Source organism: Drosophila biarmipes, chromosome X (genome assembly GCF_025231255.1).
Source record: "Drosophila biarmipes strain raj3 chromosome X, RU_DBia_V1.1, whole genome shotgun sequence".
Classification (NCBI taxonomy): domain Eukaryota; kingdom Metazoa; phylum Arthropoda; class Insecta; order Diptera; family Drosophilidae; genus Drosophila; species Drosophila biarmipes.
Window position 1 is genome coordinate 4,325,428 of NC_066611.1, and position 13,821 is coordinate 4,339,248.

The 13,821-nt window shown below is 43.4% G+C and overlaps 2 protein-coding genes across 6 annotated transcripts; both read left to right on the forward strand.

Annotated features, from left to right (window-relative positions):
* Window positions 1–55: 55 nt before the first annotated feature.
* On the forward strand, window positions 56–9,508 carry LOC108033121 (WW domain-containing adapter protein with coiled-coil homolog). 4 transcript variants are annotated; one of them, XM_017107331.3, is made up of 15 exons: window positions 56–270; window positions 487–947; window positions 1,945–1,981; window positions 4,607–4,958; window positions 5,029–5,289; window positions 5,350–5,424; window positions 5,492–5,567; window positions 5,669–5,754; window positions 5,816–5,911; window positions 5,992–6,407; window positions 6,469–6,698; window positions 6,753–7,228; window positions 7,292–7,461; window positions 7,573–7,700; window positions 7,768–9,508. In XM_017107331.3, exons 2-15 carry the CDS (start codon window positions 907–909, stop codon window positions 7,844–7,846), a joined length of 2,523 nt encoding a protein of 840 aa, XP_016962820.1. In that variant the 5' UTR covers window positions 56–270; window positions 487–906; the 3' UTR covers window positions 7,847–9,508. The 4 variants fall into 4 exon arrangements, with proteins under 4 accessions (XP_016962820.1, XP_016962819.1, XP_016962821.1 ...); XM_017107330.3 differs by having other exon boundaries at window positions 56–265; XM_017107332.3 differs by having other exon boundaries at window positions 56–265; window positions 7,579–7,700.
* A 1,021-nt stretch (window positions 9,509–10,529) lies between these two features.
* Window positions 10,530–13,214, forward strand: LOC108033026 (uncharacterized). Of its 2 annotated transcripts, XM_050890494.1 has the most exons (4): window positions 10,530–10,693; window positions 10,754–10,996; window positions 11,553–11,861; window positions 11,990–13,214. In XM_050890494.1, exons 1-4 carry the CDS (start codon window positions 10,625–10,627, stop codon window positions 13,124–13,126), a joined length of 1,758 nt encoding a protein of 585 aa, XP_050746451.1. In that variant the 5' UTR covers window positions 10,530–10,624; the 3' UTR covers window positions 13,127–13,214. The 2 variants fall into 2 exon arrangements, with proteins under 2 accessions (XP_050746451.1, XP_050746452.1); XM_050890495.1 differs by lacking the exon at window positions 10,754–10,996 and having other exon boundaries at window positions 10,542–10,693.
* The last annotated feature ends 607 nt before the right edge of the window (window positions 13,215–13,821 follow it).

Below are 13,821 nucleotides of genomic sequence, written 5' to 3' on the forward strand. Positions count from 1 at the left end.
AAAAGGGACGAACGCTGACACCGCTCCGAAAACGTGCGAGCGGGACGCCAACAGCGACCGATGGCTGTCAAACTCAACACAGCCGTGCCGACGAACAGACCGCACAAAGCGTAATGCAAAAGAATTGAAAAAAATCATCAAGTATAGAGGCCAAAAAGCGAACGCAGCAAGTCGGCGTATAATTAACCAAATTGTCGTTCGATGCGGAGCAACTAAATGCGGCGATTACAGCGCAGCGAAGAAGGCGAGCGGCAAACGAATTGCGGTAAGGTACGAAGCAAAGGCGAAGCGACGAAAAAAGTAAAAAAGTCAAGCGAAATACGACTGAAGCGACACCACTCACACACACGCGCACACCACGGCACAGGCACACACACGCGTGTGTGCCGAACGTGAAAAATTGAAGGCATTTCGCACGCTAATTGCATTAGGGAGATCGAAGAGAGGAAGCTGCTAAAGGATTGCCTTGAACGTTTCTACTTCCAGGGGGCAGCGAAATAAGCCGATAGAACGGCGACCGCAATTTGGGCAACACTCATACAACACACTCGCACACACCGAGTCACGGACCCCGCACACACACACACATGCCACTGAGAGCCTCCCATACAAGCGGACCACAACACACACACACACACACAAGCGCGCGTGCCTTGGCAGGTGAGAAGAAGAAGCAGTGGTGGAGGACGGAGGAGGAGCGAAAAGGAGGCGCCAAGGGCCCCACCAGAGTGGACAGAATCGGAGCAGGCTGCATTATCTGCACGGGAAGAGGAAGCAGCAGCAGCAGCGGAAGAAGCAGCAGCAGCGGAAGAAGCAGCCGCAGCAGCAGGAGCCAGAGGAAGCAGGGGAAGCAGGGGGAAGACCAACAGAAGCAGCAGCAGCGTATTTGGCGAAAAACTTGCATTGATGGTAATGCATGCTAGAAAACCGCAGCGTATGAACGATGGGTAATGTATATGCATATCTTACACAGGATAATGTACCGTAGTGTCGGCAATAACAGTGATCCCCAACGCACACACTCGCACTCGCACTCGCACACGCACACCCGTAGATGTATATTTTTTTGTTTACGTTCTGCCCTATCGCCATCTCGCTCGAACTCGCAGCCTCGGCCTCGGCCCGCCTTTCGTTTTTGGTCCTCGAAGCCCTTAATTTTCCCTGTTTAAATGTCTTTCTTGAATATTTTATTCTTCCTTTGTGCCGAGGCTTCGAGTTTTCCCCCTTGCCTTCGGCCTAGTCGCAATATTTGGGTTTCCCAGCTTTTCCACCACACACTACTCGCCTCTCGCTCGCACGCGCTCAGCTGGCAAAAGGCAGAAAAAAATATTCCTGTCACAATTACCGTTTGCTGCTGCACTGCAAAAATAGTCAATAATATCCATTGTTTATCACTCGAACTTCCGCCAGTTTGTTTATTTACCATCGCTTTTTAGCCGGCCATCGATTGTCCGTTGAACCCAAGGCGACTCACATTAATCGCTGTCAACAAATCAATGCCGGCATTGATAAGCGCTTGTATTGATAAAAGAAAACTCAATGGGCGAGGGAAATCGATTTGAGTTTTGGGTTTTCCTATAATCGCCCAGGGATTGTGTGCGATATCACTGCTGTTTCCTAATAATCTTAAGCCATTACCTTAAGAGACTTTGAATTTTGCTATTTTATCACAGAGACTAGCTTTAAATCTATTATTCTTTTATATATATATTTTTATTAATAATAGTCCTGGATAACTAACTAACTTGGCTTTCTTTAAATGCCTAATCCCTAGTGTTATCAAAGTGCCACCTTTAAAAAACACTCAAAAATATACCTAATATTAAAAAACCCTATGATAATTTAAAATCCATTTAGAGACAGCCCTTTAAAGGGTGTTTTCTATTACAATATCTTATCGACAAACCAAACTAATGTTCTGTTTGTGTCCCCCTCTCCATTCAGGTACTTTGAGAAGCATACCAGCCACACATCATACCAGGTGAGCAGACCGATCCCAGATCCCTCCTCTAACCGCATTTAATCACGTTTTGTATGCCAGCTTTTAGTCTACATATTTTGTTTCGTAGTGCACCCCAGAGCCAAAAAGAGAATATCATAAAAGCCAATGTAAATCGTAGATTCTTGAACCATCGATTCCCCTTGTCATTTTCCGATTCTGTAGAACGTAGTTGTATCACTGAAAAATCAACAAAAATTGCAAGTGTGTTGCCTGGATTTTTGGATTTTTTCCGTTCACATTTCTCTTACTTTTTCAATCGCTGTGTTTGTTGTGCATCCCAGATCTTACTTTTCCCGTAACCTCATCCATTTTTGAACTGACCAAATCGTGTTTCATTTTAACCCATTCAAAAACGCGGCATTGCAGCCTGAACTGATCTTAAATTGAGAAACGAATCTTTACGCACCAACGCCAAAAAGACAAAAACCAAATAACCTAAACCAATTCGATTAATAGCCTAATAGGTCGGTATACAAGAAAGCGAGAAATAGTTATCAACAAATATCCTATTTAGAAACAAATTATTCAATTACAATCCTTAACCGAACAGCACAAATATATGCTTTAAACCGAGTTATATACCATTGATTGACTAACGAATGCGGAGGAGCATAAACATTTATCAAACTATTTTAAATAGAAATCAAATTCATAACCAATTTATAAGCGCTGCCTAACAAGTAAAAACTTAATCAAACTAAAATAGCCTTAAAACGACGTAGTAAACAATTATACACCAATGCAAAAGCAAACAACAAACAACTAATGTGCAACCAAAGAACATAAGTATATTTGAAAAGTATTTAACGAAAGTATCAACGACAACCAAACCAACAACAAAAACACGAATGTGCCTCAAACAAAAAGCAACAACAATCAATTAAGCCAAAACAAACAAATGAAATGGGAAGTAAATAAGCAAAAAACAAAGACTCTTGTTAAAGTTGTGCCCCCTTGCAAAGCGACCAATTGGATTGTCAAAACGAGCAGAAACAACCTGATAATTAACTAACAAATCTCTATGAGGAGCAACAGCACTTCCTCCAGCAGCAGCAGCAACAACAACAAAATGGCTGTTGACCTCTCCCTGTCCACAACAACAATTGCCAATTGCAACAGCAACATTAGCAGCCACAATAACAATAACAACAACAGTGCGAACAGCAAGGGCGGCGCAGCGGCAGCGACGGCGACGCCTTCGGCAGTGGGCCTGTGTCGCCTAGAAGTAAGTAAAATAAGAACAACCCATTAAACGCAATGGTTAAAAAATAAGTGATAAATATGAAAAAAGTACCGGCAACCCAGTAAAACCAATGACAAACGCTTCAAACTAAAGCAAATAATCTGGAAAGCAACGAACAAAAATCAATAATATTATCAAAACACTTATTTACAATTAATTAACAGAAGATCAAGGAATAAATAAACGCATCACAGATGAATAAATCATTTTAAAATCACAAGAAACTCCTTAAAAAGCAATGGAACCGCAACAAAACGTATTATAAACAAAAGCTGATCTAAAACAACACACAAATCGCCGCTGAGATTATGTTTTAATCATTTAACATCATAAACAACATCAGAAATGACCAAACTATGAATAAAATAGATCATTTTAAAACTATAAAAAAAGAAAAAGTGGTATCTTCAATCAGTACATTGTAAAGGATTTTAATTTCTTAGAAACCATGCATGGATTATTATAAAATGTATGATCAAGCCAGGATAAAAATTGAATTTATGGAAGCATTATAATTGACTTTAACAACAATCAGGAAAAATAAGTTATAAATTATGATCGACAACCATATGATATAAACTTATCGTAAAAAACGAAAACATTAAATCAATTCAAAAAATTATAAAAAAATAATAACCAAAATCAAGGTTCATATTCACTTTCGTTAAAATTTTTATTTATCTGAAAATTGAACAAAAACGGACACTAATTTCGGATATTATCATTTAGAGTCTTGCAGAGACGACAAACTAAACCAAATACTTGACATATTTCAAAATTCTTGTCGATAACACGTTTGATTTCCAAGCCATCGGAATTTCATTTCACTTAACTCTCATTTCGTTTCTGTTCGTTTGCATTGGCAATAATCACAAGCGAGAACATTGGCAATAGTAGCTGGCATTTATGCATTTACTTATGATTTCACTATTGAGTAGACTTAGTTCAACTAACACCCTGTCCCCAAGAATCAAATAACTTGACAAGTCATAACTAAACCGAGACTCAAATCACCGCTACAAAGGATGTAACACTGAATATTCCAGTGGATCCGTACCTATGAAGAGGGTCAGTGGAGGTGTAAGTGTGGTCGAAAAGTTCCTTCATGTTTTCAGACTTTAATCTGATGTTTTCATATTTACTTGTTGCTTAAAATGCATAATTTTGACTATTATACCCGCTACAGAAATATTTGTTAAAGATGTTTATCGTATGTCTGAGAATTTCTTGACCACATCTTCACTCCCCACTGGAACTGCTTGAAACGAACTTGACAAATATTGTATTTTGTAGCACTGTGCAATTAATTTTGGGAATATAAATCGACTAAACACTGTGTGCGCTTCTATTTACCCGTGCAGAGCTCAAAGTACAGCAGTTCAAAGCGCGACTACGAACGCGATCGTTCCTCCAATTATCGCGATCGCGACCTGTCGCCAGGCGCTGGCGGTGGAGGAGGCGGCGGATCCGCTGGAGGAGGCGGCGGGGGCAGCGGCAATGGTGGCGGACCATTGAACAATGGCAACAGCTACCGCTCCCAGTCGCCGGACATTGATTCGCCCTCGTCCCGCTCGCACGATCTGCGCGATCGCAGCGATCATCGCGGCGGCGGCGGAGGAGGCAATGGGCGTGGCGGCAGCGGCGAGCGATACAGCTTCATGCAGAAGATGCGGGACCGAGATCGGGATGTCTACAAGAAGGACAAATATTCAGGTGAGTTGAGAGAGAGCCATAGCCGGCTAATTCTTGTAACTAAAACTCTGGTTTATTCTCCCCTCCCTAGACAAACGTGATCGGCGTGGCAACGATCGCGACTCGGAGTCTTCGTACCGCACCAACCATGACAGGGATCGGCGTGGCGGTGGAGGAGGCGGCGGAGGAGGCAACACCAGCGGCAAGCTATGCTCCTCGCGGGAGAACGACAAACGCTCGGGGTCCGACGATCGCGATCGGGAGCGGGATCGGGACCTGCGCGATCTGCGCGACAAGCGGGATCGCGGCTCCGATCGCGACAGGGACTTGTACAAGAAGGACAAGTATGCTGGTAAGTCCAAGGCGCCTTGGGTTTCCACACTTTGCTGATGTTTTTTTGTGCTTTTATCAGACAAACGCGAGCGCAACGATCGCGGCGAGCGGACGGCGCGTTATGGCGACTGGAGCGAGCATGTCAGCTCATCGGGTGAGTCCATCTACACCAAAGTTTACTCTTCTCCAGCTGCTGACTCATAATGTTGGTTTTATTTCAGGAAAAATGTATTACTACAACTGCAAGACGGAAGTCTCTCAATGGGAGAAACCAAAGGAATGGGTGGACAGAGAAAGGTAAAAGCAAACCTCAATGAGAATCTTTAATGAGAAAGATCTTATGGGCTATTTAAAGTAGTTGCCACCAAAAACCTTACTAACACGTTATATGTTTTTAGAAATTTGCCGCGCGATCAGCATCGTGAAAAGGATTATCGCGACAAGGATCGCGATCGCGACCGCGACGATCGTTTCTCCAGATCGAGTAAGTATAAATTCTGTCATTAAAGTGTATACCATGTTTTAACATTATTTACGCAATACAGCATACAAACATTCCAATTCTTCGCGGGACAATTCACGACTGAGATGGAATTACGACAACGATGGCGGTCCGCCCAGCCATCGAAGGCGTTTGGATGGTAAGAACAATGTTTCCAATGATTGGTAGCAAACTAAAGCGGAAATGTTACTTATGGCTTGTCCCCAATCATTCCCACAGGTCGACACAACGACAATGCTGATATGGACATAAGCGGCGACTCTACGCCCACCTCGGAGGCCAGTTACTCGCTGAGCGGCACGCCCACCACCCACGGCGGCGGACCGGGCGGAGGCGGTCCCGGTGGCGGCGGCGGTGGTAGCACCGATCAGCCCATGAGCAACGCCCTGCCCCGTTTGGCCTCACACCCGAATGCCAACTCCTCCGCTTCTGGAGCGACAGGCGCAGGTGCGGCGGTGGTTCTGCACTACGGTAGCGGAGCTACCAGTGGCGTCACAATGCTGCCCACCAGCGGACTGTCGTCTTCGGGAATGGTTAACAGCAACAGCAGCAACAGTGCCGGCGGCAGCAGCAACAATGCAAGCAGCAGCAGCCTGAGGAACTCTGTTGTCGGCCACATCGGCTCCACATCCGGCGTAAGTTTGCCTTTGTCTCAGCTCCTCTTGATTGTTCTCACCATATACTTGCGCGTTGCAGACGACTGTGCCCACACTGGGGAGTCAGGATCCGCACCAGCACCATCTGAATTCGAATGCTCCACTGCCACCGGGTGCCAAGGGCAAGGATCAGGCGATGCTAATGCGCCAGAAAATGCACCTGGGCCTGGGCGTCCTCGATGTGCAATCACATCACAGCGTCAACTCGGTCGGTTCAGCGGCAGATGTGGCCAATCATGCCTTCAACTCTGTCATCTCCGGCAGCTTACGGTGAGATCTATACAACTTTTATCAAGCCTTAACTAATGTGTATCAAATTTACAGGGACAACAGTGTGAACTCGCCACTGTACATGCCTCATCCGCACCACAGCCTGTCGCCGTCGTTGAGCTACACAAAGAGTCCCATCCCGACGATTGTGGGCCACACGAATAATGTGAGCAATGCCTACACCTGCAATCCACCCTTCGTCCTCAAGACGACCCCCGATGGCGGAATGCTGGTGGCGAACGCCTCTCCGGCCACGCCCGGCGGAAATGCCTCATCCGGCTCCAGTGGAGCGAACAGCAGCCAAAGCATCGTGCCCGGCTTGGGCGCCGTCAGCGGAATCAGTGTGATCACCTCGATGGGCAGCAACAGCGGGGCGGCGGCGGGTGGCGAGGGCCCGCCCACGCCAACCCAGGAACTGGACTTGAGCGGCTCGGCGCTGGAGCAGCAACAGTTGGCCGCCGCAGCGGCAGCCGCGGCAGCGGCTAGTCTTCAGCTGCAAGCGGCGCAGCAGGCCCAGCAGCAGCGGAAATGTAAGTATTGATGGTTAATGACACATCTTCCCATTACTTGGACACTAATTTATGTTCTTTTAGTGGATGGCACCTCGTCGGCCACGCTGAGCTCGCTGCAGAGCTGCGTGGGCTCCTCGGGGCAGGCGGCAAACCTGCGCGGCCCCGAGATTTCGCCCAAGCTGGCCAAATACTTCCGCGCCGACCTGATTGCGCATGTGACCAACTGGCAGGCGGAGGTGCTGGAGCGTCAGGTAAGCTGTGAGGTAGGATTTGCCTGCGTGTAACTCACTAACTCGGCCCTGAATGTGCACTTAACTGTGGACTCGAACTGATTGTAAATGTTTTATGCTTATTTCTCGAAGGCGCAGAAGTGCTGTGAGGATACGCACCTTTTTGGCGACATCACCTGCACGAGGATATGCGCCGAGCTGAAGTGCGCCCGCAGTCTGGTTCGCAGCACCGAGATCAATGCCACCCTGCAGGAACAAAAGTGAGTTTAGCCGTGTCAACTCAATGGGAGTTATGTTTTCTTATTCATTCTGTTTCTTCCCCCCTAGAATTATGTATTTGCGCCAACAGATCCGCCGCATTGAGGAGTCGAAGACTCAGAACGCGTTCATGTCGGACGATACTTAGGATCAGGAGCAGGTTAGGCTGCGCGTACATCGCAAGCTGTCTGTCAGGCTCAAAAAGAGCTTCTTCTGGCGCAGCTGATGATGATTGCGATGATAATTGGTCCATTGTGGCCGCCGCCAGCAGATAGCCTTTGTCCTCGTTTCGCAGGCCCGGATCAAGCCCCAAATTATTAGGGGCATCTGGGAGGGATTGAATGATGACGACGACTGGCGGGGCCCACGACAATGACTGAGAAACCGCGTGCATCCTGCTCCATCCTCCTACTTCTCTCCTCTGGGCGACGCATCACTCCCCACCACCACCACCAGCCCGCGATTCACTTGTGTTCGGATCGAGTTCCGGTCCCCAGCCGACCATATGGTGGCAGTATATTACTGGTTGGGCCGATCAAAGGAACTTGGCACAAGACAAATCAGGATAAATCAACCAACAGCTGCAACAAGAACTCCAACAAGAAACACAAAAACTAAAACATAATTTATAATTAGCAAAGCGTAAATTAAACTTAAATAAGCATGAAGCAAGGCGGAGGAAGAGCCACGGAAATAGCCACAAACACAGAAGTACACCACTCAAGATAACTACAAATGGAGAATAGAGCCGAGAAAACCTATCGAGATCAAGAAGCAATATGGATAAAGCCTCGTACCGAATCGAAACGAAGGAATGAAAACAAAAACAAAGCAAAAAACAAAAGAAAATATAAACAAACGAAATAGGATCAAGAACACCAGCAACAACACCAACAAAAAAAACAAGTCAACATAGTATACTCAACTGCAATAAAAAGCTAATTAAACTATATACAAATTATATATAAATATATATATAAATAAAGTATATGAAAGATTGTATATTTACAACAACCGAACATAATTATGTGTGAAAATCATGATGATAAAATGATTACGATGACAACCAAAATGCGAGTCAAGGCGAGCAGAAAGCACGCTTCTCGGGACGAGGAAATCGACACTTTTATATATATATTTATTGTATATATACAGGTTGGGCATCCTACGACCCAACGCCGTTTTTATTTATTTCGATTGTACGATCGCAGATGTTTGTTTACACGTTTGATTATTGGCTTACGATCCTGCTTATTGGCATTCATACGATTCTAATTTGTAGTTATGCACCGGCCACACCCAAAATTGCAATTTAATTATTTTACATACACCTAATTATTTGATCCTCCGATTGAGGATTGCAGCAAGATTTGTTTTAGCTATATTATTTTGTATGCCCTACACTTACGTCTTACCAAGTATATGACTATATATTTTTTTATTATATATGCATATATAATTTATTTGGCAGAAGCGACAATTTTTTTGTTATTTAAGCGAAGCGGCAGCGAGAGGAGCGCGGGAAAGAAGAACTAACACGTACATAAGCGAACTTTTTAGTTTTTTTTTAAATCTTAACTTGTCTAAAAACAACCAACAAACAAATGAAATGGATCTGCAATTATGCAGATTCGAAACAAAAAGAAAGCAAACAACAGTTTAATAATGATAATGCTAATACCTATTGTAGATATACATATAAATAATATATAATAAATATATTAGCTAAGCGTCGAAAACAAAAAAAAACCAACCGAAAAATAGAAACTTTTATTATGAATTAATTAAAAAATACAACAACAACAAATCACACATGGTTATTTCACTGGCACAAATGGGAACGAATAAAAATAGTTTTTATTTTAAAGAGTTTTGCATCTAAATGTATGATATTCTTGATCAGCATCACCAGAAGGACACCTTTGGCTATGTCCATGTTCAACTAGTATCTTAAAAACGATAGCTTTTAATGATATCGGGATTAAACTTTCCCAAAAGTATATAACAGGCGGTATATGGGTCGGTTCTAGCTGGATAGGAAAACTATATTTTCTAGATCCCACACGAATGAAATAGCAAAACGAGAATCTTCATTGTCTTTCATTAGATTATCTTCTACTCTGCTGTACATATAATTTTGATTATAATATTGTTTTCAATAGGGACTGTATTATATGCCTAAATGATATAGATACACAATTACAAAATGATTTCCAAGTAATAATAACTTGGTTACCATCTATTCTGGGGTAAAGCATTATTTTAAGATTTTAGATTCTTTTACTCTTGCAGAGGTATAATGATTTCAGTCAGAAAGCAGTTAAGAGACTTTCCGATCGAATAAAGTATATATATTCTTTTTTTTACCCTTGCAGAGGGTATAATGATTTCAGTCAGAAGTTTGCAAAGCAGTTAATAGACGTTTCCGATCGAATAAAGTATATATATTCTTGATCAGCACCACTAGACGAATCGATCTAGCCATGTCCGTCTGTCCGTCCGGCTGTCCGTCCGTTTCTACTTTCTTTCTATTGCAGGTAGTACATATATAAGTCGGAACCAGCCGGATCGGACAACTATATCTTGTATCTCCCATAGGAATTATCGGAAAACATTTTTTTTAGTTATAACTAATGTTTTTTAACATAGCGCAGGAGGTTACGCTTGGAAATACAATTTTTATTAGTTCTGAATTTCGATATTGGACTATATATATCATATAGCTGCCATACGAACGATCTATATGTTATCTGAATCCACTTTGGATATTTCCAAATTCAGTAGCCTTTCTCTTGTATAGGTTTTCCATGTCAGGGGATCCTAGATAATAATGTCACATGAGAACATCACTTTAACAAGTGCTTTCGTGAACAGAAGTTGTAAGAAAATTATTAAAATAAACTCGATTTTAGTTATTGCTTGAACGATGGGAAATAAGGATACAAATGTCCAGAATCCGGAAAAGTGCACTTGCACTTGTTCCCCGTGTTTAAAGGTGAGTCTATGAAATGGGCAGAAGAATCCAGTTTCCGATTTGTGTATAATAATACCACAGCGCAATAAGCAATTGAAGCTTTGCGCCGAAGAAGTGAGTCGCTTGCGTCGGGAGAGGAATTACCCAGAGCACAATCGCCTAGTTTCGTCCCGTACTGAACCAACCCACAACCACCGGGATATCCGCAATGAGCACGTCCGTTGCCCGTGTCAGGATCCTAAGTATCCGTCTAGTCTTTGCCAGCGAGTCCTTCGCGGACTGGACTCACCTTTGTGGAACCCGGATCGCACTTTTGAAGGGCGGGTAATAGCAAAGCTGAATTATTTTATTTGTCCTTAAATGACGCTTAAACAAGAAAGGAAGTTAGCTTCGGCAAGCCGAAGGATGTATACCCTTGCAGTTATAAGAAATAATCAATGTTAGAACCACCATGTTACATTTTCGTTGCTACTAAATACAATTGTTATTTCATTATTTCCCTGCCCATTTCTTTGACATGCTTGCTATATGTTAAAAAACATCAAAGATATAATTTTTTTTAAATAATATAAGATATAGTTGTCCGATCCGGCTGGTTCCGACTTATATACTACCTGCAAAAAAAAAAAACAAAATTTTGGGAAAGTTTCAGCCCGATAACTTTAAAACTGCGAGATTAGTTAGACGGACAGACGTACGGACAGACGGACATGTCGACTCGTGCAGTGGAGCTGATCACTGCGTTGCAAACTTCTGTCTGAAATCGTAATACCATCTGCAAGAGTAAAAAATGTTGGATAAAACGCGAATTCTTTATTTATTTTTGTTTTAATTTCAATTACCACAAGCTAATATTCTTGTATTACAAATTAACCTGTAGAGTCCACACAAAGAATCAAATCCCAAGGATGTGAAACAAAACAGTTCAGGAAGAAAACACTCTGAATCGATTCCCGAGCTTCGACTTCCAGAATTAGAAAATCAAGAAGAGGGAAGGGAGTGCCAGCTGTGCAATTCCCTGTCCCGTAGAGGACCTTCGGACCTTCGCAATAGGACGAACCCACCCCCTACTCCGCATAATTATTGTAGTCACGAGGACCTTAAGTACTATGAAGGCGCCAAAGCTCCGTGGACTGCAACGAATAAACCTCCAGCACCCACTGCGCATCTACAGACACATAAAGATCTGGTAATACAAATCGTAACTATTTTATTTTTCTTCAAGTGGTGTTTCAGAAATGTTAGATAAATCGCTAGATCTTCGGTTATTTTTTAATTTCACTGTTACTTATCATTGATTTTTCATGTTGTACGTAGGATATGAAACCAAAAAGTTCCAGAAAATCCCACTGCGACTTGATTCCTGAGCTTCAGCTTCGAGATCTAGAAAATGACGAAGACGAAGGCATAGAGTGTCAGATCTGCAAGACCCAGTCCCGTAGGCTATCTTCAGAAGCTCGAAATTGGACACCTCCAGCCCCAACTCCGCATAATTTTTACAGGCACGAAGACTTGAAGTACTATGAAGGAGCCAGGTCTCCAAGGACTCCAACGAATAAACCTCCAGTTCCAACTCCGCGTTATCCATATAAGCAAGGAGAAAGCGTCAAATCTTCAAGGACTCTTACGAACAAACCACCAGTTCCAACGCCGCATAATAAAGTTATTGAAGGGAGTGCTAGACAAAAGAGACGTGAAGACTTCAAGGATCGCGGGAAACCCAGCTCCACGGGCTCCAACCTGAGGCTTGGTCTCAGAAGTGCCGAGGAACTCAAGGCAACAGTTCTATCGCAGATTGAAGAGCAGGAGGCTTTGGAGAAAATGAAGCTAAAGACTGAGGCTAAGAAAGCGAAGTCGAGACCATTGGGGTTACCATCTGGTGGAAAAGCTGTGCGTAAAACAACAGATTGCGGTCCACAGGAAAATAAAAATCGAACTTATGAGGCTAAAAAACCGGAATCGAAGCCACTGGGATTACCACCTGGTGAGAAAGCGGCTTGTAAAACAACAGATCGCAAGCCGCAGGAGATTAAAAATCGTATAGCCGAGCCTAAAAAGACGAAGTCGAAGCCTTTGCAATTACCATCTGCTGGAAAAAATGTTCTCGATCCAAAGGAAGATAATATTCATACTTCTGAGGCTAAGAAAGCGGAATCGAAGCCATTGGGCTTGCCAACTGGTGAGAAAACTGCTCGTAAAAGAGCAGACCAACAGGAAATTAAAAAGCATACTTCTGAAAAAACGATGTTAAAAGCAAGTCCTGGCACCATGAATTTCCATCTCAGCGCCGATGATATTGCTAGAACCACGATTTTCAATCCTTTGACAAGGCATATTCAGCACTTGTATCTAAATGTGAGGGAGAGGGCATTGGCCATAATGGAGGATCTGCATAAGATGCCTCGACAGATCGACGAAATCCATAGGAATGCAGCTGCTGAAAGGCAAAAGTGAAAATCATTTAATTTTTTTAAACTTCTTTGTTTGTGACTTGTATATTTTGTATATTAAAAACTGGGGTAACAGGGGGCAAATAAGTTGAATATAATTGTATACTTTAGGTTGATAGGTTTTTAAGTTCTTCAACTTTAAATTAGCAAATCGCATTACAAGCTGAAATAACTTTGGAAAATTTCAATAATTTTTAAAACATATATTCCAAATAATCAATACGAATATTTTTTAAATCTCAGTCGAACTCCAGAATGGGCGCCAAGAGTGCCAGCTAAGCTCTCTCTTTCTCCGAATTGCTCTCATACCGCTGCGTTATAGCCGGCTTTTCCTTTGCAGCGAGCGCCAAGCTCGGCCGGAAAACCCAGAGGAAAAGCTCGAAGCTCGCGACTACCCAACAGACGAATTTGCAGCGCAGCGAATTCGTGCAAATGAATCGCAAAAATGAACTTTCCCAGGGGGCGGGTGGGGCGTGAAAGAGCCCGCGCCTGTGTGCGTGCGTATCTGTGTTGTTTTCCTTTTTCCCTCTACGTTTTTTGCCTTGCCCTAGCATCTCCGCTTCGTTTTCGCAGGACGACGGAACGCCAACAAGTAGCAGTTCAGCATTCGACGCGTTCGCTTGCCAGCGGACACAGGCCGAACTCAGCGGGCCAACAGCGAAACGGTTCAGTTTTCGAAATCGCAGAGTAACGGTTAGC

What these genes read in the sequence shown, in the direction of transcription:
- LOC108033121 (XM_017107333.3), top strand. Translation starts at nt 3,024, where the DNA reads ATGAGGAGCAACAGCACTTCCTCCAGCAGCAGCAGCAACAACAACAAA. An exon ending in GAATGGGTGGACAGAGAAAG is followed by an intron (nt 5,568 to 5,668) that starts GTAAAAGCAAAC and finishes ATATGTTTTTAG; the next exon opens with AAATTTGCCGCGCGATCAGC. An exon ending in CGATCGTTTCTCCAGATCGA is followed by an intron (nt 5,755 to 5,815) that starts GTAAGTATAAAT and finishes TACGCAATACAG; the next exon opens with CATACAAACATTCCAATTCT.
- LOC108033026 (XM_050890494.1), top strand. Translation starts at nt 10,625, where the DNA reads ATGGGAAATAAGGATACAAATGTCCAGAATCCGGAAAAGTGCACTTGC. An exon ending in CTTGTTCCCCGTGTTTAAAG is followed by an intron (nt 10,694 to 10,753) that starts GTGAGTCTATGA and finishes ATAATACCACAG; the next exon opens with CGCAATAAGCAATTGAAGCT. An exon ending in ATCGCACTTTTGAAGGGCGG is followed by an intron (nt 10,997 to 11,552) that starts GTAATAGCAAAG and finishes ATTAACCTGTAG; the next exon opens with AGTCCACACAAAGAATCAAA.